General features: G+C 44.3%; 2 protein-coding genes across 4 annotated transcripts in view; one reads left to right on the top strand and one right to left on the bottom strand.

Annotated features, from left to right (window-relative positions):
- KIAA0319L (KIAA0319 like) overlaps positions 1–11657 on the bottom strand; it is a 94081-nt gene extending 82424 nt beyond the window's left edge. For both annotated transcript variants that reach the window (XM_044287628.1, XM_044287627.1), the window contains exons 1-2: positions 11540–11657; positions 10861–10994 (exon numbers count right to left, since the gene is read on the bottom strand). The gene's annotated coding sequence lies outside the window, so the exon portion shown is untranslated. The remainder of the gene's footprint in view (positions 1–10860; positions 10995–11539) is intronic.
- A 46-nt stretch (positions 11658–11703) lies between these two features.
- NCDN (neurochondrin) lies at positions 11704–27189 on the top strand. Of its 2 annotated transcripts, none has more exons than XM_044285306.1 (7): positions 11704–11839; positions 15369–15500; positions 16883–17860; positions 20308–20549; positions 21779–22006; positions 23026–23168; positions 26580–27189. In XM_044285306.1, exons 2-7 carry the CDS (start codon positions 15381–15383, stop codon positions 27014–27016), a joined length of 2148 nt encoding a protein of 715 aa, XP_044141241.1. In that variant the 5' UTR covers positions 11704–11839; positions 15369–15380; the 3' UTR covers positions 27017–27189. The 2 variants fall into 2 exon arrangements, with proteins under 2 accessions (XP_044141241.1, XP_044141242.1); XM_044285307.1 differs by having other exon boundaries at positions 20311–20549.
- Positions 27190–27432: the final 243 nt, after the last annotated feature.

Raw genomic sequence — 27432 nt, forward strand, 5'->3', positions numbered from 1 at the left:
CAGACAAAAAAGAATGCGGTTAACAGATTAGACTATTACACAACGAGAAAGCGATATATCCAAAGGTTTATAAAGGATCGCTTGCAAGATTTACAAACTGCAAATAAATAAAATAAAAAAAATAAAAAATAAATCATTGTAAGGCTACATGCACACGACCGTGCCGGTTTTTGCGGTCCACAAACCGCGGATCTGCAAAAAACGGAAGCCGTCCGTGTGCCTTCTGCAATTTGCAGAACGGGCGGCCATTGATATAACTGCCTATTCCTGTCCGTTTTGCGGACAAGAATAGGTCAGGTTATATATTTTTTTTGCAGTGAAGTGAATGGGTCAACATCCGAGCCACCAAAACGGCAGCTCGGATGTGGACCCAAACAACCTCTGTCTGCGTGCGGCCTAAAGCAGATGATAAACCTAGGACTTCTGAGCAGAGCACGTATGTAGCTGGTCTCTACACTGCCCTGAATATTGTAGGCTTAGTGAATCCAGGAAGTGAGCGCAAAGAATCGATGTATATACAAAGAACCTTCCATCTAAAATACCACAGGCCTGTCTAGGAAATAACCCAAGCCCGATTAAAACCTCCGGCAAGCAAAACCAGCTGACCAGCAGGGAGAGCTCTGTCACGTGACACGCCGTGCCGACGCCAGCTTCGTCACCACGTGGGACACTGCGTGAAGAGTGAGAAGCAGGGCAGCGGAGGACGCCGTGGAGCGGGAGACCGGTAAGAGACGCCGATTACCAGGAGGCGGGCGAGGGGTACACCTGAGAATCCGGTAAGCAAAACTTATATCTAGCTCTGGATAAAACTAGCGCACACATAGCGCAACAGAGCAACGGACCCAGGGAAAATTGAGGCTGAATTGACCTACAGCATTGAAATATAAATCGGATAACGATATACTGGGCTGCTTAGACTATATATTTCAAATAATGAACGGCACTAGTGCACTTTAATGGAATTAAGATGTCGAACACCATCTTTGAAGATATAGTGCTGTATCTGTAACCAAGGACAAACCATCCCTGAGAAGGAGATATATATACATACATGGTGGACAATTTACTATTTTTTCCTTTCACAGAATAGTTGATTTTAGGAATATATTCTGAAATTGATTGATGTGGTTTTATTGTGTGTGCAAATATTTTAACATTTTAGGGATTGCCCATTATTGTTGTTGTTATTTGCAGGGAAGATATTAAATATCAAAATTAAGTATCAATTTTACGGTTCATGTGTGATCCCCTTTGTAGAGAGTGCCCCTCTTAATTCTATCTACATACTCTGTTTACCTAGGTCTGAGGTGAGGCCTTTTAGAGGTGAGCGCCTCATATCAAATACCGATCTGTGGGTATAGCCACTGTTTTCTACGATATTTACCAGATGATAAACCTACATCGCTAAAAGTTAGGCACTGAGGTCATATGAGCCTTAGTCACAGTCTTACCTGCGTCCCAGGCCTATCTGCTTTTGCGCATGTTAGAGGAAAGTTTGGTGTCGCAGCGATTAGCTAGTTCATTGTTTGACTGTCAGCTATCTTAGGAGACAACAACGCAGCGCAGACGCGACACGGCTGTGCAATAGCTGCGCTGCAGGCCATTACCGCACGGACATATGAGCCAAAGTGGGCTCTAATTAAAGTAATTAGAACAGCTCAGTCTGTATTGTTAATGGCCGCACAGTACTGCAAGTGCCACGTGACAATCAACAAGGCAGAGCGACTAAACAGCGCAGTCCTGATTAGTTTACTTACAGTCCGCTGCGGCTCATAGGGCCTTGCAGTACTCGACCACAGCGCAGCACACTAAAGCTGGCCATACACATTAGATTAAGGTCTGTCAAACCCTACAATTTTGTCAGGACAGGCCACCCACCGTCCAAGAATGCATGTTTTCTCAATAGGGAGAGGGCCAGACACCTTCGGCGGTAGTTTATCACCCATGAGAATAAAGAACAGGGTACACTCAAAGATGTCTGATCCTTCTTACCACCATCAGGCGTCCCCATAGATATTAAACGGTCTGCTCTGCTGAAATAGGCTTTCAGTTTATGCTACCTTTAGCCTTAAAAGTCTTGGTTTGGGAAAATGGGTTCTAAATAAATCCTAAGGGGGCTTTCACAAGTAGATTTTCTGCGACTGACAATCAGTTCTATTCATTGGAATGGGCTCGTCCTGGCATGAAGCTCATGGATTTCTGCGAGCCTCGTTCAGGTGAATTTTCTGTAGTAGAACATTTTCTACAAGAAAATCTGCCGCATGTGAAGGCACACCAATGTATCTTATTGGCTTCTAACAGAGTATTTCAACCTACCGTGGATGGTTCTGGAGTTTGTGATGGCAAGAATAGCGATGCGGACTATACTAATTCTGTAGCTGAAAAAAGCAGACTCCCAAAGGAACAGAGCACAGCACCAATGGGAACAGAGCCTGGTTTCCACTGTCAGCCATACCTACATTTCTTGCAGGCGGTTTTAAAACCAAAAGAGACATTTTTTTTAAATGGAGACACGTAATACATTTAACTAAGCGCGTGACACCATTTGTCAGGCAAACAATGGGTGTATCATGCAAAAGTCACCGGTGGTAGTTAAACAAAAACAAATTAAACAATGAAATGAAACAAATTCAAGCAAAAAGGAACAAAATAATAAAACACATTTCAGATGAATGAATTTGAATGAATTTAGAGGCCAGACAATCACACTAGGAGCCACAGAAGAGGTTTCTGCACCCCAAAGCTAAGGTCCAGCAGTTGTTTTTAGTTGCATTACCAAACTAAAACCTAGAATTTTTTATTTATTACTAGTAATCTGTGTGCGATATTCGATAACTGAAATATCGGAGCAGTGCCAAAGCAGTATAAAGAACCCTTTCATTCTGGAAATCAGTGGTGAACTGATATCCACATCTCCAGGACACAGCAGTAGCTCCATTCGACTCTCCCAAACAGTGTATTTTCCCGACAAAAAACACAAAAAACTTTCAAGTGTTGAATCTGCATTTAAATAAAAAAAAGTCCTATTTCTGAAAAGATTTTCCAGGCTTAGCCATGAAATAACAATGAGTAGAGCAGGTGCACAGGGGCGGCACGGTTACATATCCCTGGTGATGACAGGAGCTGTCCAAGGTAAGCCCACTCTTCAGCACATCACTTCAGACCGTTTTGGTGCCGCTGTGAAATAAATATTTGCCAAGTGATGGAACAATTACGGTAAAGAGCACACGCAGTTGGCGTGCAGAAACCTTGCCATGTCCAGTTTACAGACCGCAGGGAACAACACACAACATTTCAAGTAGACTGTACGCTCACATGGCCATAATTTCGCACAAAACCCATGTGAAATCTACATCTGAATCCGTAATGGGTGTGGGACATTTCACTCCTAGTGCCCTTTCCACATGGAAACCACGGAGGGTCAGCCACACACGAATGAGGTACATTGAATGCAGAACCAAAGCAGTTGTAGCTGTAAATCCATGGCAGTAATAGGAGGGTCAGCCTCAGATTCCTGCCGTGGCACCCAGATTTCTGGTGCCGATTTACAGTTTGATGTGCCACAGATCGGCACGAGGATTAACCCCATCCAGTGTGGCTATCTGTCGTCTTTCTGGCACAGCCACATGCTGCATCCCAACCACAATTGCTGATTTGCTGTTCACTGTTAATGGCGGCGCAAAACTTTTGTTCTAATTAGTGCTCAGGTACCAGATACCACTAACCAACTACATTACAAAGAATTAAAGGGGAAAGAACCGCTAAAATACCTTGCTATGCAATTAGTTCAGATTATGCTGCTGCTGCGTGTAAGGTCGTGCGGTACTCCGCTGCGTCCCAACTGTAGTATAGCAGTGCCACGTGGCTGCACCTTTTTTGTGTGGCAGCCACAAGAATAAGAGGCAGACTTGTGTAAACCTCACTCACATGCATGGGATGCAGAATGCTTGTGGTACCTATCCAGATTTCTGTGTGCAATCCACGTAAAAGCCTGCACGTGTGACTAGAGCCCTAGGCAAGTGCTTGCCTCCCTTATTCCGCACAGGTATAGGCACCTATTCCCCGCTGTCGTTCAATGATGCCCATACAGATTACAGGGTGCTGGTGCTCTGTAAAGCAATATCTTCATATCAGTGATTAAATATGTTTGAATATTGCTCAATACTTTAAAACGATTGTGCACAACAAGTATCACACAGAGACTTCCAACACATTGCAAAATCTCCCTGTACTTATGCAATCCTTCCTTGTCACAGGAGTCTGAGCTGGGAGTTGTCTCAAGCCCCCTGGCTGTCAGGGCCACATCTCATAACGTCTATAGAAAAACTAAGTATCAGACAAGTCTTGACTCTGCTTTTGCTGGTAGGAGTTTTTTTTTCCCACAATGAAAGAAAACTATAAAATGGGTAAAGATAGCTATAAATGCACAATGCCCTTTAAATGAGCTCTGCAGCTCTTAATATTAGATGTGAAAGCAATCCACTAAGCTAATCTTTTCATCTGCCTGGCAGGGAAGGAAGGCTTAGGGTTCTCCTAAGGGCTGAAACCTGATGCTCTGCTATCCTCATCCTGTTTCAGTAGAACTACCTACTTTCTGGGTTTTACAGCTAAAAGATAATCACTTGTTCCAATGTTACGGCTTTATTCAAATTAACTTGGAAATTCGATGTATTCAGTAAAACCAAGGCTTTGTCATTTTCATACCTAAATGCACAAAACGAAATACAGTGGTCATTATCTCAGTAACAACATACTGTACATGAGATACTCAGGAACGTTACTTGCGGGACGTGAAGTCAACATCTCCACGTGCAGGATCTCAGAATACGTTGGACACAATGGAAAAAGAAAACTTCTGGCTCCTAGAGTAGTAGTCTAACATGGCTGACTCCTTTGGTCTACAGGACACACATGGGGTGTATTTAGCACATCCCTACTACACTTGTCTACCAGATCATACAGTAGAAACAAGGGTTAAGTTTTACGGCGTGGAACTATTATTTTCCATCTGCTTGTTTACACACTGAGGTAGGTTTTCTGTCCTACGTGACTCATAATACAAAAGGAGCCTTAAGCAATTTCCTACCCAAGTCAAAAACTGCCTTTAGCTAAAACAAAACATAACAGCAAGTAGAAAGCTCCCTATGTGATCTAATGATAAAATAAGTGCACGTCGTTCTAGGCTAGGCTCACATCCGCAGGAAGAATTCTGGTTTTATGCTCCATCATAAGAGAGCAGAAAATTGGACAGAACACGTGGCACCCAAGGAGGAAAGGGCAGAGCCTAAGATGCAGCATTTTGCACCACAATTCTGGTGTTAAAATGTGCCTAAATCAGTCTTCGTAAATCTGGCCCCATGAGTTTCATGTTTTTTTCAAGCAGCCCTTTATTCCGACAATTTAAACTTTTTTTGCTCTTAGGCTACTTTCACACTGCCGTTTGGTGCAGATCCCTCATCATGGTGCGGATCTGCGTCCATTCAGAACGGATCCGTTTGTATTATCTTTAACATAGCCAAGACGGATCAGTCTTGAACACCATTGAAAGTCAATGGGGGACGGATCTGTCTTCTATTGTGCCAGATTGTGTCAGTGAAAATATATTTTTTTTTTACAGAAGAAATGTGGTATACACAGCAGGAGCTTTCAGGTGCCATGAGAGTGTATTCCATTGTTCTACACAAGTATCTTTACCAAATGTTATTTAGCGTCTCCTTTGTTTCTGTGAGCAGGCGTATTTGCGTCAGATGTTCTTTAAAGGGAGTCTGCCACCTACTTTGAGCATTTCAGACCGCTCATATTACGTTATAGCACAGTTGTCCAACATAGAAATAGTACCTTCAATTGTGTCTGTCGCACGTCCAGAAGCCGAAAAAAAACACTTTAAAAAGATATGCGGATTGGGTACCACAAATGCCCAGGAGCAGCGTTATGGCCGCAAGTGCCCAGGACCCTCTCTGATGTGCTGGCATAACTGCTCCCCTTGCAGTCCCCTGGAGGGCCCTCCTCTCCTAATTCATCCTCCTCCTCTGGCTTATAGATCTCTCGCAAGCACCGGTCACCGCTCTGCCACTATGGGCAGAGGCACCAATCTCAACAGTTCTTATGCGTGGGCGCATGCTCCTGGGCACTAATCTGCATATCTTTATAGTGTTTTTTCAGCTTCTGGGTGTGGGACAGACACAATAAGGGTCCATTCACATGTCCGTTATAACACTCCGTTTCCAATCGGAAAGTTTTTTCGGATCCATTAATTTCAATTGCCTCTGCAAAAATGCGGACACCAATCATAGTGCTGTCCGAATCACGGAATCCGTTCTGTTTTCCTATTTTCGAGTATGCGGATCCTGAAAAAAAAAACTAAGCTTGTCCTACTTTCTGTCTGTTTTTCAGGTCCGTTGTCCATTCAAGTCAATGGATCCGCATAAATGCAGATGACATGCACGAAACCATCCGAATGTCATCCAATTTTGCTGGTCCGTTGACAGGAAAATGGATGGAAACCGGATTCGGAATCACTTTAGTAAAAAAACGGAAGGTTGTACTGAAAAACTGATCCGGAGGAACGTTTATCTGGAAAGGTAAAAAGGTACTATTTGTTGGGCAACTGTGCTATAACGTTATATGAACGGTCTCAAACACTCAGAGTAGGCGACAGGCTCCCTTTAAATGTACCAGGAAATCCTACATCTACCATTAGTTTTTATCCAAGGACTTCTCCAAGTGCAAATAAACTTGATATGGGCCCAGGATTTGCTTCAAGCTTATAATAAATCTTCTAAAGGGACTTCCTGCCAGGGTAGCTGTACCATACGCCAACATGCATGACAAGGAACGTGTATGTGAAACCTGATGGACAAACATACAGAAACTTGCCTTTTAGGTCTCATGCACACGACCGTTCCGTTTTTTTGCGGTGCGAATTTGCGGAACGGGCGGCCCATTGTAGAAATGCCTATTCTTGTCCGCAAAACGGACAAGAATAGGACATGTTCTATTTTTTTTTGCGGGGCCAAAGAACGGAGCAACGGATGCGGACAGCACACGGAGTGCTGTCCGCATCTTTTGCGGCCCCATTGAAGTGAATGGGTCCGCATCCGAGCCGCAAAAACGGCGGTTCGGATGCGGAACCAAACAACGGTCGTGTGCATGAGGCCTTACTTTTACCGTTCTGATACTTCTTACCAACAGACTGCATTGTGACTGAGGAGCATTAAACAGAAAGACACGAAGCTGTTAGTTTATGCAAAACTTGGAGACTTCCTGCTGAGAACAATAATACAGCTGTTCAACTGGAGGTGTGTGTGTGTATATATATATTATACACACACACATATATAAACACACACATACAGCAAACAAATAAAGTAGCAGCACCCCACTAAGACTGAGTGAACAGGTGAATGTGTGAACAGGGTCAAATACATGACGCCAATACTTACTGCAAAGCAGTGAAGAAGCTCTTAGCGCATATTATTGATCAAAAATATGTCGGGCCCACCTACCAGACGACAAGGTAGCTTCTTATCAGGTGGGACCTACTTTAACATGGAGGGTCCAGCTCCATTTTCACTCTGATTAAAAACACCTGTTAGAGTAGGTCCCACCTGATAAGAAGCTACCTTGTCGTCTGGTAGGTGGGCCCGACATATTTTTGATCAATAATATGCGCTAAGAGCTTCTTCACTGCTTTGCAGTAAGTATTGGCGTCATGTATTTGACCCTGTTCATACATTCACCTGTGGTTCAGAGCTGAACCCGGACATATCCCCTTCTTCACCCAGGCAGCCACCTTGATGCTCTTCCTTGGCAAATGATAGTGCACGCCATAATTTTGCAACTTTTTCAGCTTCTCAACACTTTTCTGAAGTTGCAGTAAAAGGTGTAGGGCTCATCAGGCGGGACGGGGCTTCCTGCTGCCGTCTGAATTTACTATATCTTGCGCCAGACACTGGTATAAGTTATAGCTCAAGTGTACACCAGCTGGGTAAGTTTCTGGCGCACAGATAGGCAGAGATGCGCCTAATTTATTAGGAGGCACTGGCCTCTTAATAAATTAGGTGCATCTAGGCTACTTTCACACTGGCGTTTTGGCTTTCCATTTGTGAGATCCGTTCAGGGCTCTCACAAGCGGTCCAAAACTGATCAGTTTTGCCCTAATGCATTCTGAAAGGAAAAGGATCCGCTCAGAATGCATCAGTTTGGCTCCGTTTTGGCTCCATGCTGCTTGCAGTGTTTTGGTCTCCGTCTGACGAAACGGAGCCAAACGGATCCGCCCTGACACACAATGTAAGTCAATGGGGACGGATCCGTTTTCTATGATACAATCTGGCACAATAGAAAACGGATCCGTCCTCCATTGACTTCCAAGGGTATTCTAGACGGATCAGTCTTGGCTATGTTAAAGATAATACAAATGGATCAATTCTGAACGGATGCAGACGGTTGTATTATCTGGACGGATCCGCATCAAACGCGAGTGTGAAAGTAACTCCCGCGCAGGGGGATTAAGACAGGCGTATGGGAATGCCAGTCTTGATGAATGTCCCCGTGGTAAGGAACGGTCAGCACTTTCAACCTCACAAGACGCCCACACGGGAAGGGATCCTCAATGTAGCAAAGAAATACCAGTGGGCGCTGATTCTTCAATTCGTGTATCCTTTATTTAATCTTGGTAACAATGGACACGTTTCGGCCCGTCCAGCCTTTATCAGCTGGACGGGCCGAAACGCGTCCATTGTTACCATGATGAAATAAAGGATACATGAATTAAAGAATCAGCGCCCGCTGGGATTTCTTTGCTACATTGATAAACCTCCCCCACTGTGTGAAGAAAACACAATAAAGAAAAAATCACAACGAAAAGTGCAGAAATAAAGCTATTCATTCATTAGCACAATGTGTCCAACTGGCTTTAAGTGGTACAGCATGGCGACATGGGACAAAGTTGGGCCACTCCTGCACAGGAAAAAAATGCATTGTTTATAGTCTACGGCTCTCTACGAGCAGGGTTTATGATGGTTGCAAAAATCCAATGTCCAACACAATGTCCGATTTTTTGAGATCAGAAAACTGTAGGATGTATAAGAGTTATTTCACATGAGTGATACGGAATGTGTCAGGGTTAGTGTTGAGCGAACTTGTGTTTTAAATTCGGCGTCTAAAGTTCGGGTTATCGAAGAATCGCGTTATGGATTCCGCTACCACGGACCATAACGGAATTTAGAATCCAGAACGCGATTCTCCGATAACCTAAACTTTAGACGCCGAACTTAAAACACAAGTTCGCTCAACACGGGTCAGGGTCCGTTCAAGGGAAAACTGAAGTTTTACACAAAAGTTTTATCAGTTTTGTCTGCAATTGGGCTCAGTGTTTCCACATGGACGCAATCAATTGTGGATGTGTTTTTCACGCATGTGAAGAAACACTGAAGTATAAGGCCACATGTACACGACAATGAAAAACACCTATATGGCGGCCGTTATCAGAGCCAATTAAGGTCGTTCTTTTAACGGCCACTGAATAGAGGGTCCTATTTCTGGCCGTTTTCACATCACACGTGACGTCACAACGCTGGGAACGTCCAGTCCTGCTGCATCCAGTGAAGTGGGGGCATCATATATGGCAGCACAACTGGGGGGGTCACTATATATCTATGAGGGCACAAATAGGGGCTAATATTTATACTGTGGCACAATTTGAGGGTCATTATAACTACTGGGGGCATTATGGGGCTCATACTATATATATACACACACTAAGGACACTGCAGGGACTGGGATTTTAACTTAAAAACCCAATGAAAATCATCCGCTTTTAATGGATGCAAAACGCCATTAAATACAGACAGACGTACAGAAAACAGGTGCACAAATGGCTGGAAAAACGTCCATGGAAAAATGAGTGTGTTTCTTTAGTTAACGACCGTGTGAAAGTAGCCTAAGGTCTCGTCCATAAAAAAAAAAAAAAAAAAAAAAAAAAAAAAAATCAGTACATGTTTCATCCATGAAGGTGTCCGTGTTTGGTCCAGGTGTCCGTTTTTTGCTCTCTGTGCGTCATCTGTATTCCACAGACTCTGCTCAGCTGAAAGTTAATTTCCAGAGCATTGTCTATAAGTGGTCAGTGGAAAATTAACCAAACACGGATGCCATCTACAATGGGCGCGTTTGGTCCGCATCATGGGCTAAAGTAGTGCTTGACCCACGGTCAGTAAAAAAAATACTGATATGTGAACAGACACATTGAAATCAATGGGTATGTGTGCCGTCCGTGGAAAATGCAAAGCAAACGTCAGTGAAAAACAGAAATGTGAACGAGGCGTAATACTCAACATCTCCTAGCAGCCATGAGTGAAATAGGGATAGTGTTGAGCGAACTTGTGTTTTAAGTTCAGTGTCTAAAGTTCGGGTTATCGAAGAATCGCGTTATGGATTCTAAATTCCGTTATGGTCCGTGGTAGCGGAATCCATAACGGGATACTCCGATAACCTGAACCCTAGACACCGAACTTAAAACACAAGTGCGCACAACACTACACAGGGATGATCCGTGATAAACAACGTCCACGCGCCTACATCCATTGATATGAATGGGTCAGGATTCAGTCCGGATGCTATGCGCTCGCTACATGCATTGCATCCAGATGGAAAACGCGCTCGTGTGAATGAGGCTTAAAAGTGATATCATCTTTTGAGATACTGAACTTCAATCTACCACAATCATAAAGAGCCTAAGCGCCCATTCAGACAGCAGAAATGTGGGCACCTCTGGCGCTGTTAGTTTGGGTCATTAGGATTCGCCGCTCTGATACAGACTAACACGCACCCACTTTCCAAGGGAAAGAAGTCTCACGTTCTCACCTGAATCATGTCAGCAGATCCACATCCTATCCATGGAGCTGCGCCACTCGTCAGCAGTAGGACAGGACGTTCCAGCCGGACTTCTGCATCAGTTCTACTTTACTTCATCTTCCTCAGACAAAATATTCCTTGAGCTGTGGAAGAAAAACAAAGACCCCGTCACCTCTGGTGCTTCACATGTGCGGCCATAACAGTACATGTAGGTAGACACATCGCTGGTGTTCTGATAGTAAGGGCGGTGCTGAAAACTGGGACCGTTACCGTGGGACAGGGTTGGCACCAAATTAAGAACAATCGTTGTCCGTAGGGTTCTGGAAGTCATACTGGAAATTAGAATCCGACTGGAGAAGGCAGTGGCTGACAGTGGTCAATTAGGGGTTAATGTGCTGGACATGTAACTCATCATTAGGACACATCACATATGTGAGTCCTGCCCTGCAGGACTAGGAGTACGTGTGGAGCCTAGGGATGGCAGAGTGGGCACAGACTGTGTGCCAGCCCTCAGTATAACACATTGATCATGAGCCCTTCAGCCTGCCAGTAACAGATACATCTAGCTGGGTCTATCCTATACCTATCCAGAGTGCCCGGGCACGGAGGGCATCACCTGCCTGCAGATGCCCACTGCCAGGCTGCACTCCACCTTCATATCCCAGTGTCATCCCCATGCCATACGTACCCGCACAGCGCCCCGTGCGTGTCAGCCATATGCAGGGGCAGGCAGAGCTGCCGTGCTGTACCTGTCGCTGCTGTGCCTAGCTATACCCGAAGCCCCTCCCCCTGTCCTCAGCTAGCTCCCTCCCCCTCCCGGAAGTAGTTGCTTGTGCAGCTGCCAGGCTTCCTCTCGCCGTCCCCAGCATGGCGTGAGTTACCATGGTAGCCGGGACGTGGGCTGCTATTGGTGGCGCTGGAAAGCGGAAGTCGTGTAGACACGTGACGGGAGCGCAAGGTGGCGGTGCTGTGATAACAGGACTCTTCAGTAAGTGGGGGCTGGGGGGTGCACGGCTCAGCTTTCAGAGCAGTGTGGTACATATCCTACACCCCCATTTCTGCAGCCAGGCTGCAGTGACTTCAAGGCTCTCTAGAGAGCTGGAATGGCTGACTCTTTTGGTTGTCACCCATGTATAAAAAAAAATTAAAGGGGGTGTCCACTTCAGGAAACCCATTTTCATACACGGTGTTAATGAGAACATTTGAGGTCCAAAGACCGTCTGCAAAAATGGTGGAGGGTCTGAAGCATAAAACTTATCCAGAAAGACCTAAAGGGTTTCTACCACTTAGGCGTCACATATTTAGCTGTCAGACACTAGCGATCCGCTAGTGTCTGCTCTGGCCAACCATCCTAATATAATTGCTTTTGGGGCGGTGGTTTGGCTAAAAAAACTACTTTTATTAATATGCTAATGAGCCTCTAGGTGCTATGGGGGCGTCATTAGCACCTAGAGGCTCCGTCTACCTTTAGAAACTGCCGCCCCCAGCGCGTCCCTCCAGCCCGCCCATCTCCTCCTGAATGCGATCCTCGTATGTATTCTGCGCATGCGCAGTAAATGTCTGACAGCTTCCCTGCTCAGACATCTCCACTGCGCCTGTTCCTCGGAGCACTATGGCGTCATCGCGCAGGCGCAGTGGAGATGTCTGAGCAAGGAAGCGGTCAGACATTCACTGCGCATGCGCAGAATACATACGAGGATCGCATTCAGGAGGAGATGGGCGGGCTGGAGGGACGCGCTCGGCGGCGGCAGTTTCTAAAGGTAGACGGAGCCTCTAGGTGCTAATGACGCCCCCATAGCACCTAGAGGCTCATTAGCATATTAATAAAAGTAGTTTTTTTAGCCAAACCACCGGCCCAAAAGCAATTATATTAGGATGGTTGGCCAGAGCAGACACTAGCGGATCGCTAGTGTCTGACAGCCAAATATGTGACACCTAAGTGGTAGAAACCCTTAACTTAATGTGTATAGCAAAGAAGGGAATCAGCAAAACCTTTTCAATAGGTAAAGAGTTAGATATCTGGCCTGTATCTCACTGACCAATCAGGTAATTTAGTGCCCCTGCGAGTGGCGGTAAGGGTACTTTCACACTTGTGGCAGAGGAATCTGGCAGGCAGTTCTGAAGATAGGCGCATTACCGGATCCGACGTTTAGCTTTTTCAGAGTGGTTACCATGGCTGCCAGGACGCTAAAGTCCTGGCAGCCATTGTAAAGTGTAGCGGGGAGCGGGGGAGCAGTATACTTACCGTCCGTGCGGCTCCCGGGGGCGCTGCAGAGTGACGTCAGGGCGCCCCACGCGCATGGATGACGTGGTCACATGACACGTCATCCATGCGCATGGGGCGCTCTGATGTCATTCTGGAGCGCCCTGGGAGCCGCACGGACGGTAAGTATACTGCTCCCCACTACTACTATGGCAACCAGGACTTTAATAGCGTCCTGGCTGCCATAGTAACACTGAAATGCTTTCAGTTCATAGTCTTTCAGTTCATAGTCTGAAAATGCTTTCAGTTCACTTGCGTTTTTCCGGATCCGGCGTGTAATTCCGGCAAATGGAGTACACAACAGATCCGGACAACGCAAGTGTGAAAGAGGCCTAAAACTTTAGCATGCCCGAGGTATTATCTCCGTCCTGAACAGTCAAAATGACTGAACTGAAGACATCCTGATGCATCCTGAACGGATTGCTCTCCATTCAGAATGCATGGGGATATGCCTGATTAATTCTTTTCCGGTATTGAGCCCCTAGGACGGAACTCTATGCCAGAAGAGACTAACGCTAGTGTGAAAGTACCCTAACTTTTTTCTACCCACAATAATAATTGCCGGGTTTCTGTACGGACTGTTACTAATGAGTGCTTCCATTGTGGGGCTCTCATTAGTACAGCCTTTAACTCCTGCCGCCTCCACCACTTGTGTTAAGTAAAAAAGAAAACCTCACGTCATCAGACTTTTTCCAGGGTGTGGGTGCCCAGAGAGGGCTCCGAGTGCTGCCTCTGGCATACGTGCCATAGGTTCGCCACCACTAAGGGTGCATTTACACAAGTCCTACTTGGGACAAGGCCTGCTTGTTAGGGTGCATTGTGACATGTGACAGCTGTGCCTGTTTTGCAGACTAGATCTGGGCACCAACTGTGCACCCTGCATAGCGATGCAGACCCATTGACTTCAAGTACACGGAAACACAAGGAAGTGCTTCCGGATCGATGCCTCCAATCGGCCAAAGATAAGACGTGTCCTATCTTTTACGGCACGGAGACACTGACCTGGTAGTACACAGAAACACAAGGAAGTGCTTCCGGATCGATGCCTTCAATCGGCCAAATATAAGACATGTCCTATCTTTTACTGCGCGGAGGCACTGACCTGGAAGTACACAGAAACACAAGGAAGTGCTTCCAGGTCGATGCCTCCAATCGGCCAAAGACAAGACATGTCCTATCCTTGGCTCCATCTTGAAGATCGCAGACCCATTGAAGTCGCTATGCAGGGTGCACACAGTCGGTGCCCATGTTTTGCAGATCTGTGGTTTGCAGTCCGCAAAATGGATGCAGCCGTCACACGTTCATGTGAATGCACCATAACAAGTAGGACTTGTCCTAATCCAACTAGTAGAGGACGACATTCAAAACAATACAATTTACATGCAAACGTTGTAGTACCGCAAAAAGGGCTGCAATAACTGCGCAGGTTCTCCAAGGTGTCACATTAGCAGTTGTGTGCCTTCAATGGAGGCAGACAACGCAACTGCTACCAGACTCAGGAGAAGCTGGGACCCTGTGATGAACTCCTTCTTATATTACATGCAGCTGAGACTAAGAGGAGCTCAGTGCAAAGAGATTACTACAGCTTCCTTTGTAGTCAGTGGTAACAGTAAAAATTCCTATGGTCTGAGCTCCCCCTAGTGGTGACTGCAGCAGCCAGATTTATAATGGGTGAGATGAATTGGAAGTCATAGATCCCTATAGGGGACTATATATGTATTTATTCCAATTGACTGTAAATACATTGAGAAATATGGTGCTCATAAAGTGCTATATTTTGAAAGACAGAAATAAAACCTCAATTATATAGATATATATAAAAAAGGCATACTCCCATATTCATCAAGTTTCTAAAAGTAGACACATGGCACTCTACATTTGTCGGCGTCTTCATGCAATTTTGCGTCAAAGTGTAACGTAAAAAAATAAATAAAAATAAATCATAAAAAAGCAAGTTTATGGCTTAAAATTCCAAATAACATGGAGTCAATTTAGAACCTGCTTACACAAGTCACATAGGCATAGTGCAGGCTCCCACTGCCACTGGTACTCAATTGAAAGCTAGGGTTATGGGCTTTAATAGGTCAGTATTTAAGCTCTAGCTCTCACCTTCTAGTCACATTTAAAATCATAAGATATGTTTTTGAAGGTGAAAGGGTTAAATACCTGTCTAATTCTGTTTTTGCATTCTGAGCTGCAGTCCCAATCACGTGTGTTTTCTCTTCTGCTAATGTTGGTGTTTCTTCTCTTCCAGGTACTTGAAATAATGTCCACAGGGGCAGAGGCACCCACAGGTGACAGCACCCAGAATTCTGCCCTGGAACGCTGCTTGGAAGTTCTAAGAGCAGCAAAGAATGACAGTGAGCAGTTTGCTGCTTTGCTTCTGGTAAGAAACATTACCACAATACTGCTGTCCATGCTCTTTCTTCTGTAGGGCCAGTCACCAGAAATTCCACATCCTCCACCGAAATGTTTTCAGTCACCAGATGTTCAGTAAACCATGTTGCCAGGCTCAGTTCTCATTAGCACTAAAGTTTGTAATGGGTCTAAACCGAACCAGTAGGCTTCCATTTTTTATGGGACAGGATAGCAGAGTAACCCATCAAAAGCAATGGAAACTGTACTGGACTCGCAGCATCATTTTAGTATGGGACAGTAGACCTGCAGTCGGGCTGGAACTCACAGCATCATAGATCAATATGATTCAGTACCGTAAGTTTGGCTCACATGAGCTGCACTTGGACCGGGAAATGTGGCCTTCACACGGACAGCGTTTTACAGACCACACAGCCTTATTAGTATAGTCTTTTGGCAAGCCAGTTTTTAGCATAATTGTAAATGCAAAAGGGGTATTTCGGGTATAACAAGTTATCTCCTATCTTCAGAATAGGGCATAACTATTATATTGGTGGAGTCCTACCCCTGGGACCCACACCAATCACAAGAACAGGAGAACTGTACCCTGGAAAGCCCCTGAAATGGATGGAGCGGCTCATCGGAAATGCACACCACCGCTACATTTATTTCTCTGGGAGCGGCAGCTCACTTTTCCGATCAGCTGCTCCATCAATTTCAATCTGGTAGTTATCCCCTATCCTGTGCATAGGAGATAACTTGTTATAACAGGACTACCCCTTTAAGGTATTAGTTACAACTAGGGATGAGCAAATTTCATATTTTAAAATTCGTTTTCGGTTCGGGTTGTGGTATAATGTGAACTGCGTTATGGATTCCGTTATCACGGACCATAACGCAATTCCATAATGGCATGCCTTTAGAGGCATTCCGTTATTCATTCTGTCATAATAGAAGTCTATGGCCTTCATAACGGATCTGTCCGGTTTCCGTTATGCAGGAGAGGACTCTAGCATAACAGAAACCGGACGGATCCGTTATGCAGGCCATAGACTTCTATTATGACGGCATTCCGTCATGGAATTGTGTTTTGGTCTGTTGTAACGGAATCCATAACGCAGTTCACATTATACCACAACCCGAACCGAAAACTAATTTCAAAATAAAATTTGGATCTTGCCACAGTTGTAATCTGTGCGGTGTGAAGTCTGTGCATGCTGTGGATTAGAAAAAACCCTGCATGCTTTTGGAAAAAAAACACCTCACGTGAATGAAGTTTTAAACCCCCAGTCCTATGTCTTGCACAGTACTTTCTTACAGTAACAATCCTCTACGTCTGAACGTGACCTACATTACTTACCTCTCCTATTTTTTTCCAGTGGCAAAATTATTGTTCTCATTGTGTTTCCTCAGGTAACAAAGTGTGCACGAGCTCTGAATGATGAGACACGTCACAGGATATTTGATGCCATTGGTTTCTCTTTCCCAAATCGCCTTCTCTTTTCAAAGACTACACCCGACGGATGCCCCGACTACCTGTTTCGAAGCCTTGGGTTGACTCTTTTGGCCTGTTTCTGCACAGACCCAGCTCTTGCATCACATCCTCAGGTTATCAATAAAATTCCAATTCTGAATGAAACTCTGAATATCCAGTGTCAGGAAGACTCTACCGTAGAGGATGCCTACCAGTGTCTTGTAGGAATCCTCGCCTCTCCTGAGGGGGCAAAGCAGTTGGTGTCTGGTGGCACTGTATCTTCTCTGTGTGAAGCTTATGTGAAGCAGAATCATGGATGGACAAATGCCCTCCAAATACTTACATCATTACTCACCTCACTGCCAGATATGTGTTGGAAGAAAAGCCGCAATGAACTTCAGTGTTTGCTGGTTAATCTTAGTGAAAACTTTGATAATGAAGGTGACAGCCATAAATTCCACTTAGCAGAAATCCTTCCTGTGTTCCTGCCTCCTTCACCGATTTTGACTGAGACATCTTGGGGAGCAAACTGCCTAAGACATCTGTCAAGAGGTTTACTTCAAATCTTCAGCAGTAAGCTGAGCATTGCCCAGAGAGACACTGCATTTAAGCTTGCGGCATGCCTTTCAAATGTCTATGGATCATCTTGGATCATGGTTGATGGCAGAGGAGAAAAAGGAAAATTCTTGTCGCTTTTGGTGAACTTGGCATGTGTGGAGGTGAGGATGGCACTAGAAGACCCTATGCCACTGGATTCAAGACAAGCTACCGCTACAGCCTGTTATTTCTTGGTTGAGATGGGTATTCAAGAATGCACAAAAGAGGAGGGACACCCAGTGCTTAGAGAAGAGCAGAAGTTGCAGCTTCTCCAAGTGATGCAGGAGGCTTGTGCCGCAGTTATATACTATTTGCATCAGGTATGTGCTGTTGTCTACATGGTAGATATAGTGTGGAATTGGTTGTGTACATATACTAGCAAAATCCAAATAAGCTTGCACATGGAAATTAATTTTGTTGCTAAAGCTCTGTTCACATCTGCTTTGGGGCCTTCTGTCAGGAGTTCCATCACTTTTGATGACAGAAGTATGGCCGCACAGAATCCATATATATTATGGGTAACGTCCCAGCAGCTTGTATGGTACAACGCTTGCTAAACTCTAGCAGTCCTGTAGCGAGTGAGCAGACCTGCATTGTGACTGGTGCTCCATTCACTCCAGGGCTTTGGGCCCTGTTCTCCTAAACAGTGGGGGTCACAACATTCAGGTCCCACCGATCAGATACTTATAAGCTATCCTGTGAATAGGAGATTAGTTCATCTGATTGGACAACCCCTTAAAAATGGTTGTCCAGGTTCTGACAGCAGGCATGAAGAGATGAGAGTTTCCAGAAAGTATCATTCATGGGTCTTGTCCTAAATAATGGGACCCATGCACAATACTTGCAGAGTGTCAGACGCCTGGACATGTGTTAGATGGTTGCATGCGTTCCAGGAAAATTCGTCCGTGTGTCAGCCGTATCTCCTGGATCAACCATGGCTCATCACAGACTGAGGGGCTACTGTAGTCTACTTGTAGTGTACTCATAGTTCAGCTGACCAGCAGTCAGACGGGAGCTGATAGCATCTTAAATCAACATGATGCTGTGAGTTTGGGTCAGATGACCCATGGTATAGAACATTGGGCCAACACACAAAGCATTTTGCCTGGATCTAATATGGCTATCTGGCACTTGCCTTTAAAAAAAAAAAAAAAAAAAAAAAGGCTTCTTACTAACTGCAATAAGGTGAGGACTGTTGAGCCTTTGTCTATGACAGAACTTGGTGATATGCCAGTTCCATCAGTAATGTTTAAGAAGGAGATTCTACAGGGCTCAAGCCACTGAATGAAATCTGCAAATCCAGTAATGATACAAAATGGTGACGTAACTATAATGACGTACTCCGTTTTAAGTGACTACCAACCATTGGTCTTTTACTGCTCAGTAAATCACCTTTACTTGTCTGTTTTTGGCGAATTTTTGGTCTGTATGTTTGTCAGACAAAACTTGAGTTGGACCCTAATAAACTGAGTACAGGGATTGTGCATGTCACATTTTTAGCCATAGTGGCAAGTGATATGGCTGCAAGTATGTTACGATGCATGTGTTACATGTGGCTATTGCAATAAATGCATGAGGCAAACCATTTTCTTGCAGTGAGCTATATGAGCAACCATCACATAATATATCTTGTACAGTCCATGAAGAAAGACGAAACAATAGTAATTGCTGGTGGCAGCAGAGGAAATCTGCAATGTCTGAACACGCCTTTTATCTTCCCTCTTAATACTCCTCCTACTCCATATTAATTGTCCTCTAGTCTTCTGCTTGCTAGCCTAATTTACCAGAGTTAAAGGCAACGTATAGTAGCAATCTCACATTTAAAAGGACTATAACACTTAGGATTCCCTAAGTGTGATAAAATAATAAAGGATCGGATGCTCACCACTTAAGGTACCTTTACACAAAGCGATTATCGTTAAATTGAGCGTAACTGCAAGATTATCGAGCAGCGTAAAACGCACTGAGCGACAACCGACAATCGGTAGATTTCTCATTGGTTTGATCGTTTGTGTGGGCACAAAAATCATTGTTGGACGTTAACGATTTCATACATTTAAACCGGAATCGTTCACTGCACGCATGATTACAGGCGATTACGCCGTGTTTAAGCACGCCACTGAAGTTATCGCTTTGTGTAAATGCAACTGTCTGCTTTACAAACGATGGAAAATGAGATTGAAATGACGATAATTGGTACATCTAAGGGACATTGTTGAAACGTTTACTACATCAAGAAATGACTCATTCGTGACTCATGTAAAGGTAGATGATTAGTCTTCTGCAGTTTCCAGTTCTGCTGCTTTTTGTTTACAGGCTGCAGTGGTAACATAGCCATATACAGCATGTGACCACTGCAGTCAGTCACTGGACTCCACAATATGTGGCCAAGCTAGAGGTGAAAACCAGAGGAGCAGCGCTTGAAATGGCAATATTGGAACTTGTATTATTTTATCACATTTAGAATATCCAAGAGTAAGACATACTTCCCAGAGTGGCCAACCCACGGTGGAGATCATACTTTCCTAGTCTAGTCGCCGTTGGGTTCAGTATCTGTCACTCCCATGCCGGCTCTTCCCGCCGCACTGAGGCAATCACAGGCTGGTGCAGTTACCTGCTCCCCTTGCATCATGATAACGGGTCATGTTCCTATGTAGAAAAATATGATAAGATAATGCCAGAAATGCAAATCTTTATTTTTAGACTCAAACTTGTATTGTTAAGAATTGAAGAAATTCCTATAACTGTCACTTGTCTCATGTTTTAGAAGGGTTGGGAGAAAATGGAGGATCCTTTTGTCCTGGCTTCAGTCCGGTTGCTTGGAGCCTGGCTTGCAGAAGAAACATCCTGTTTTAGGCCGGAGGTCATCCAGCTGTTGCCTTTCCTTGTCCATTACATGAGAACATGGTTTCAGCGAGGAGTTACCTGCAGGAACCAACTCAAGGAAGTATCTCAGATGGCATTACTGAGCAGCAGCTGGGGAGCGGTGTGGCCTGGAGATGCTATAAGGTAGTGAGAGATGTCGCCGATGTCATAGGCTTTATACTTTATGGGCTGCCAGGGACCTCATCACCACTGTTCTTACGTAGCTTATGCTACACATGGAGAGGGAGCAGGACCTGTATGTGCTTCCTCTTCTTTAATGGGACCTCACTGTTGAGCTTCAGGCTCACCACCAATAGACATTTTAACACCTTCTGAACCACTGGAAAGTGTGAAGGAGTCTCTGAGTATCTTTGTCCATTTTTCAGCCTTTCCTCCTAATCTGTAAGATCATAGGGATAGATTTATCAGCCTTTCCACCGTTGCTGCTGTCCTTTGCAAAAATGTTTTTTAAAGTCGCATTTAAAAGGAGACAAACACACGTGTTGACGACTTTTTTCCACCACTTTTCTGGCGCAGGGAGATGATAAATCTCCCCTGTAATGTTTCTAGACATTACTGTAAGCCTGACAATTTAAGGTACACAGCTCCCTCCTGACTGTTGATGGAAACTAGGCTGGTCCTTAGAGGGATAGCCATCTGTATTCACCCTCTACACATTGGAAGAGGTCTGTTAAAAGATCTGTACGACAAAGAACTGTTCAGCTGACTGCTTTGTACGTGTTTGGATAGCTCAACAGCCACAAGCCAATGGTAAGTGGATGTTTTCCTGCTTAAAGGGAATGCGTTACTGAAAGCTTTTCCTGACACTTAAAACCAGATGGTAACACATATGCTTTTTTTAATCTGCTCTTCTTTTTAAGTAGATTTTTTTTAAATTCTATTTCCTGAATATGATTATGGGGCAGCTATCTTGTCTGAGGTGTTCTTCAGGATTTAGAAAGCATTTAGAGAATTGCTTTCCAGCAGCCACATAGGCCATAGACACAATGGTCAGGAGGGACGGCATTGACTTCTATGGGGGAGTCTTCTAGGCATGAAAGGGACTAGATGCCTAGTGTGGATGGTGAAGTGATCTGTTCTGTACAGAAGAAGAAGTGTCTCCGATTATTAGGCTTAGTGGCCGGTGTGAAATAGCCTAAAAATAAGTTTAACATAAAAACACGATTTAAACAATAGGTAATAATTTTTTATATTTTTTATGACGCTTTCACTTTAAGTATCCCAATGTGTATACAGGAATATTTGAAGTCTGCAGCAGATATATATTTATTTTATTTTATTTAAATGTATACAGTATATATAAATCATCTACTTTTAGCTGCTGAAGTCTATCCATTATATTCTTCCTCCAGGTTCCTGCTTCCTGCTCTGTGCCATTTAAGTGCTGAAGATGCTCCACGGAAAATCCTAATATCTGAAGGAGTTCCTGCCCTGCTCTGTGAATACTACCATCTGAAGTGGGAGATGTTCTCGTCTGAGGAAGGGATAACTGCAGAAGGAAAATATGAGGTCCAACTGAGCCTACAGAGCTGCTGTGGGGTCTTCCTTAATCTAGTGGTGACAGAGCCAGCTCTTGCTTGGTAGGTATGGGATCTAAGAATTTAAAGGGGTAATCCGAGGCTGGAAATGCTTCCCCATATGCTCGAGCTCCTCACACTGATTCTACTTACCTGGCTCACCTCACCGCTCCTGTTCCCTGCACGGCCGCCGCTGCTTCTCCCCGTGCGTTCCCCGGTTCGCAGCCAATGGCAGGTGGGGATGCGGACCAGCCTTCCTAGCGTCACCTGCGATGCTAGGGAGGCTGCGCGGGGACCAGGATCGGCGCAGGTAGCCAGGTAAGTAGAATCAGTGTGAGAGGCAGTAGGGGAGTAACTTCCAGCCTCGGATAAGCCCTTTAAAGAAGTATTCTGGTTATAGAAAGGATAGGGGATAAAGGTCTGATCGGTCCTAACGCTGGGAACCCCACAAACAGGGGCCCTGTACCCCGTGAAACCCACCCTGAAATGTGTGAAGCAGCCGCTCGGCAAAACGCACTGCCACTCCTTTAATTTCCTATGGGAGCATTATAGATAGATGGGTACAGCACTCGGCTACCTCTGGAGCTCGCTTTTCTGACCAGACTTTCTGTCCATTTCTAGGTGGGCTGTACAGGGAAACTATATTTTTATGATTGATGGGGGTCCCAGCGGTAGGACCCTGCACCAATCTGATCATTATCTTTGTATCATTGTTCTGTGGATAGGGGATAGCACTCTATAACCGGAATGCTGATTAATTACAATTAGTCTTCAGTCCTGACAGTTCAAGGCTATCCTCACACAAGAAATGTTGTCGGCTAAATACTATGAATGCAAAGGAAAGAAGTATAAATTGTTTCTTATCTTGGCTTTAGCTAAAACAAACGGCATATGTAAATCCATTTTTCCAGCCAAAGCCAGCTGTGGATCATAGCAAAGGCTTCATATTTGTCCTTTTTATTTTTTTCAAGTATCAAAACCTGCTTCTCAACTGCTCGTGCCTGTAATGCATGCACTCCATTTGAGTCATTTGACTTTTATGCAATACTTCTCATTCCGAAATTTGTTTTCATTACTACCAGTCAGGAAAGCTGCTTTGTGACCCTTCTGAAACTATTTATGCGGTCTCTTCCTGAGCAACTAACAAAGGAAGGCCAACTGATTCTGGTGGCGAACATTTCCACTCTGGGTCTGATGATGAGCCGGTTACTTGCTTCGTCTCAAGGTAAAAAAGATATGTTGAAAAGAAAAATGCCTATATATGTGCTGAATTCTCACCAGGTAATGCCACCATAGAATAGAAATAGTTTTCATTTTCATTATCTTGCCCGATTGTTTGCTACACCTTTTGTTTTGATGTGCTAGGGCTTCCAGTGATTGTGATTAACATGCTGCAAAGAGTACAGGGAATATAAAACATAAAACCCAATGCTTCTGCATATACTTGAGATTTTTTTTTATTTTCTTCTCTTATTTGTGGTTTACAACACACATTTTTGTTAGAATAATACCGTAATTTCAAGGTCACCAACCCTATAGTGCCTTATACACAGACACCAGAGGGTAGCTTTTGTCCTGAGATTTTTTTGGGGAAAGAGTCAACAAGCCTGTTGTCAAACATGCATCCTTAACCCCTTCCTGACATTTGACGTAATAGTACGTCATGGTGGAAGTTGCGTTCCCTCATTTTGACGTACTATTACATCATGGTGATCGAGCGGGCACCGGAGTGGTGCGTGCCCGATCACTGCAGGGGTCTGGCAGTCCCTGATAGCCGGGCCCCTGCTGTATCCGCCAGCATCGCTGTACAAGCCGATGCGGGCGGATTCACCCCTTCTATGCAGCGATCAGCGCTGACCGCGACGTAGAAGGGATTTGCGGCGGGTGAGGGAGCCCATCGGGTCCCTGCGCTGCTGTGGCGGGGACTAATGGGTGAGAAGGCAGCCCGATGCCGTGCAGAGGCTGTCCAATGCCCTGCACGGCATCAGGACCTACCTTCTACGGGTGCCCAGGAGATCTAGCCTCAGGCTGGGTCTCCTAGGCAACCCGTTAGTGCATTGTAATGCATTGCAGAGGGGATCAGACACCCAAAAGTAAAGTCCCAGAGTGGGACAAAAATAAAGTTTAAAAAAAAAGAGTTTTTAATAAAAAAAAAAGTGTTTCAAGTAAAAAAGAAAAGCAAAAAACGCCCCCTTCCTCTGATTTTCTAGAAGAAAAAAAAGAAAATACACACATATTAGGTATCACCGCGTCCGTAATGACCGGCTCTATAAGTATATCACATGATCCACCCCGTCCGGAAAAAGTAAAAACTGTAAAAAAAATGTAGCAATTTTTGTCACCTTACATCTCAAAACGTGCAACACCAAGCGATCAAAAAGGCGTATGCCCCCCAAAATGGCACCAATCAAACCGTCACCTCATCCTGCAAAAAAATTAGAACCTCAGGTGAACGATGTAAAAATAAATAAATAAAAACTGTGCCAAAACAACCAATTTTTGGGGTCACCTTGCCTCATAATGTGTAATAATGAATAATCAAAAATTCCCCAAAATGGTACCAATAAAAACGTCAACTGTTCCTGCAAATAATTAGCCCCTGCACAAGACGATTGGCAGAAATATAAAAAAAAATGGCGTTCAGAAAATGGAGACACAAAAACATTAATTTTTTTCAAAAATGCTTTATTATGTAAAACTGAAACAAGCAATCTAAGAAAGTAGACATATTTGATATAATTGCGCCTGTAACAACCTGCTCTATAAAAATAGCGCATGATCTGCCCTGTCAGATGAAAGTTGTAAAAAATAAAAACTGTGCCAAAACAGCCATTTTTGGGTTACCTTGCCTCGCAAAAAACTTAATATAGAGCAATTAAAAATCTTATGTACCCCAAAATAGTACCAGTAAAACGGTCACCTTATCCCCTAGTTTCCAAAATGGAGTAACTTTTGGGAGTTTCTACTGTAGGGGGTGCATCAGGGGGGCTTCAAATGGGACATGGCATCTAAAAACCAGTCCAGCAAAATCTGCCTGCCAAAAACTATATGGCGTTCCTTTCCTTCTGCGCCTTGCAGTGTGGCCTTACATCAGTTTATGACCACATGTGGGGTGTTTCTGTAAACTGCGCATGCGCAGTGCCGGTATAGTATTCCTTCCCTGGTGGCATCAGCCTCAGGGAAAGAACTGAGCATGCGCGAGCTCGCGCATCGCAAAATTACGACAATCTATCTTTGCTGAAAGGAGGAGATTCGGAGGACATAGGCGGTGCTGGGCTCCTTCACAGGCGGGCGTGGCTGGGCACCAGGAAGGTTCGTATAGTCCCTTGGACACCTACAAGACTAATTTTCATATATCTAAAATCCTTTTTTAAAGAAAATAAAAGCACACAGCCCTATAGGACAGGTATATTGCGGACATGCTAGCGGCGATCTAGCCGTGCATGTCCGCAGCTCTGTAGCCCAAAACTTGGTGACAGAATCCCTTTAAAAAGTGGTTTTTTTAGAATTCCTTCTAAACTTGTAAGCCTTCTAACGTCCCCAAAAAATATAATTACATTTACAAAATGATGCCAATATAAAGTATACATATGGGGAATGTTAATTATTAATATTTTGAGGTATCACTTTCTGTTTTAAAGGCAGAGAAATAGAAATTTTGAAAATTGCTAATTTTTCAAAATTTTGGGTAAATTTGGGATTTTTTCATAAATAAAAATGAGCTATATTGACTCAAATTTATGACGGTCATGAAGTACAATGTGTCATGAGAAAACAGTCTCAGAATGGCTTGGAAAAGTAAAAGCGTTCCAAAGTTAGGCTTGTGCTGCCCGTTGCCGTATTGTGGACCGCATTTGCGGATCTGCAATACACAGGCACCATTCCGTGTGCATTCCGCATCACGGATGTGGACACATTAACTTCAATGGGTCCGCAAATCTGGAGATGTGGGACGGAACCCTACGGAAGCACTACGGTGTGCTTCTGTGGTGTTTGGTCCCGTACTTCCGTTCCGAGAAAAAAAAATAGAACATGTCCTATCTTTTTCGGAAAGGCCGGATCGCGGACCCATTAAAGTGTGCAAGAGGCCTTATTACCACATAAAGTGACACGTGTCAGATTTGCAAAAAATGGCCTGGTCCTTAAGGTGAAAAATGGCTGGGTCCTTAAGGGATTAAAGGGGTTGTCTCACTTCAGCAAATGGCATTTATCAAGCAGACCGAGTTAATATAAGGCACTTACTAATGTATTGTCCATATCGCCTCCTTTTGCTGGATTCATTTTTCCATTGCATTATACACCGCTTGCGTCCAGGGGTTGCCGTCCCGCTGCTGTGCATGCGTGCCTATGTGAGCTCCCATGGCCCTGGCCACCAGAGAGGCCAGCTCCTTTTCCTATAGGAAAAGTGGTCGTAACCATGGAAACGAGATTCAACCAGCAAAGGAAGCAATATGCATAATCACAATACATTAGTAAGTGCCTTGTATTAACTTTATCTACATGCTGTCTTGACTATGTTGCAAACTGTGTTTTGGGATTCATTCAAGTAATTCTATGTATAAAATGTCTCAGCTTTTACGTAGATGACTTGTATTTGTCAATGCTGGCATCTAATTTAATCTATTTTTTGTTTCAGTTCTTCAAGAAAGTTTCTCCCAAGATTTCTTTTTGGCGGTTATTAAGTTCTTGAGCCGTTGCCATGTTGTGTCCAGTGAACGCGATGAAGGAAAACCTCAAATTGCCCTCAATGATGGCTATGCTGAGGCTTGGGCAGACATTTCTGAATTGTGGTTCCTGGGGGTACAAGCATTCTCTGCCTGCCTTCCTCTGCTGCCCTGGTTGTCTTCTCTAGTGCTTACATCTGGCTGGATACAAGACATACTGTGCTTATTAGATAAGGTCTCACCAGGATCAGTAAACCTAGAGCTAGTCACTGTACTACAGGGCCTTCTCACACAGCTTGCTCAGATCAGCGGCCCCTGCCGGGAGCTTATCAACCATCATGGTGGTGTAGAGAAGGCTAATATATATGGCATGGCCGCCCTGGAACAGTGCTTGTCTGAAATGAGCTGAACAGTCACTTTTCATTCTTGGTTCTCAAATGTAAGATTTTCAGAAAGACATTTGAAAAGCACTTAGATTTTCATTCCAGTAAATAATGCATAGGTCAATTACTTTTCATTATATTAAAGGGGGGATTTTGGGTATAGAGCTGAGGACATGGGTTGCTAGATGGCCGCTAGCACATCCGCAATACCCAGTCCCCATAGCTCTGTGCGCTTTTATTGTGTAAAAAAAACAAACGATTTGATACATATGCAAATTAACCTGAGATGAGTCCTGTCCCTGATTCATCTCAGGGATAGGACTCATCTCAGGTTAATTTGCATATGTATCAAATCGTTTTTTTTTAACACAATAAAAGCACACAAAGCTATAGGGACTGGATATTGCGGATGTGCTAGCGGCCATCTAGCAACCCATGTCCT

This window comes from Bufo gargarizans, chromosome 3 (genome assembly GCF_014858855.1).
Source record: "Bufo gargarizans isolate SCDJY-AF-19 chromosome 3, ASM1485885v1, whole genome shotgun sequence".
Classification (NCBI taxonomy): Eukaryota; Metazoa; Chordata; class Amphibia; order Anura; family Bufonidae; genus Bufo; species Bufo gargarizans.

Bases quoted from the DNA above. Each gene is read 5' to 3' on its own strand.
- NCDN (XM_044285306.1), top strand. From the start codon at position 15,381: ATGTCCACAGGGGCAGAGGCACCCACAGGTGACAGCACCCAGAATTCT. The intron at 17,861-20,307 runs GTATGTGCTGTT...CTCATGTTTTAG, and splicing joins TTATATACTATTTGCATCAG to AAGGGTTGGGAGAAAATGGA. The intron at 23,169-26,579 runs GTAAAAAAGATA...TTTTTGTTTCAG, and splicing joins GTTACTTGCTTCGTCTCAAG to TTCTTCAAGAAAGTTTCTCC.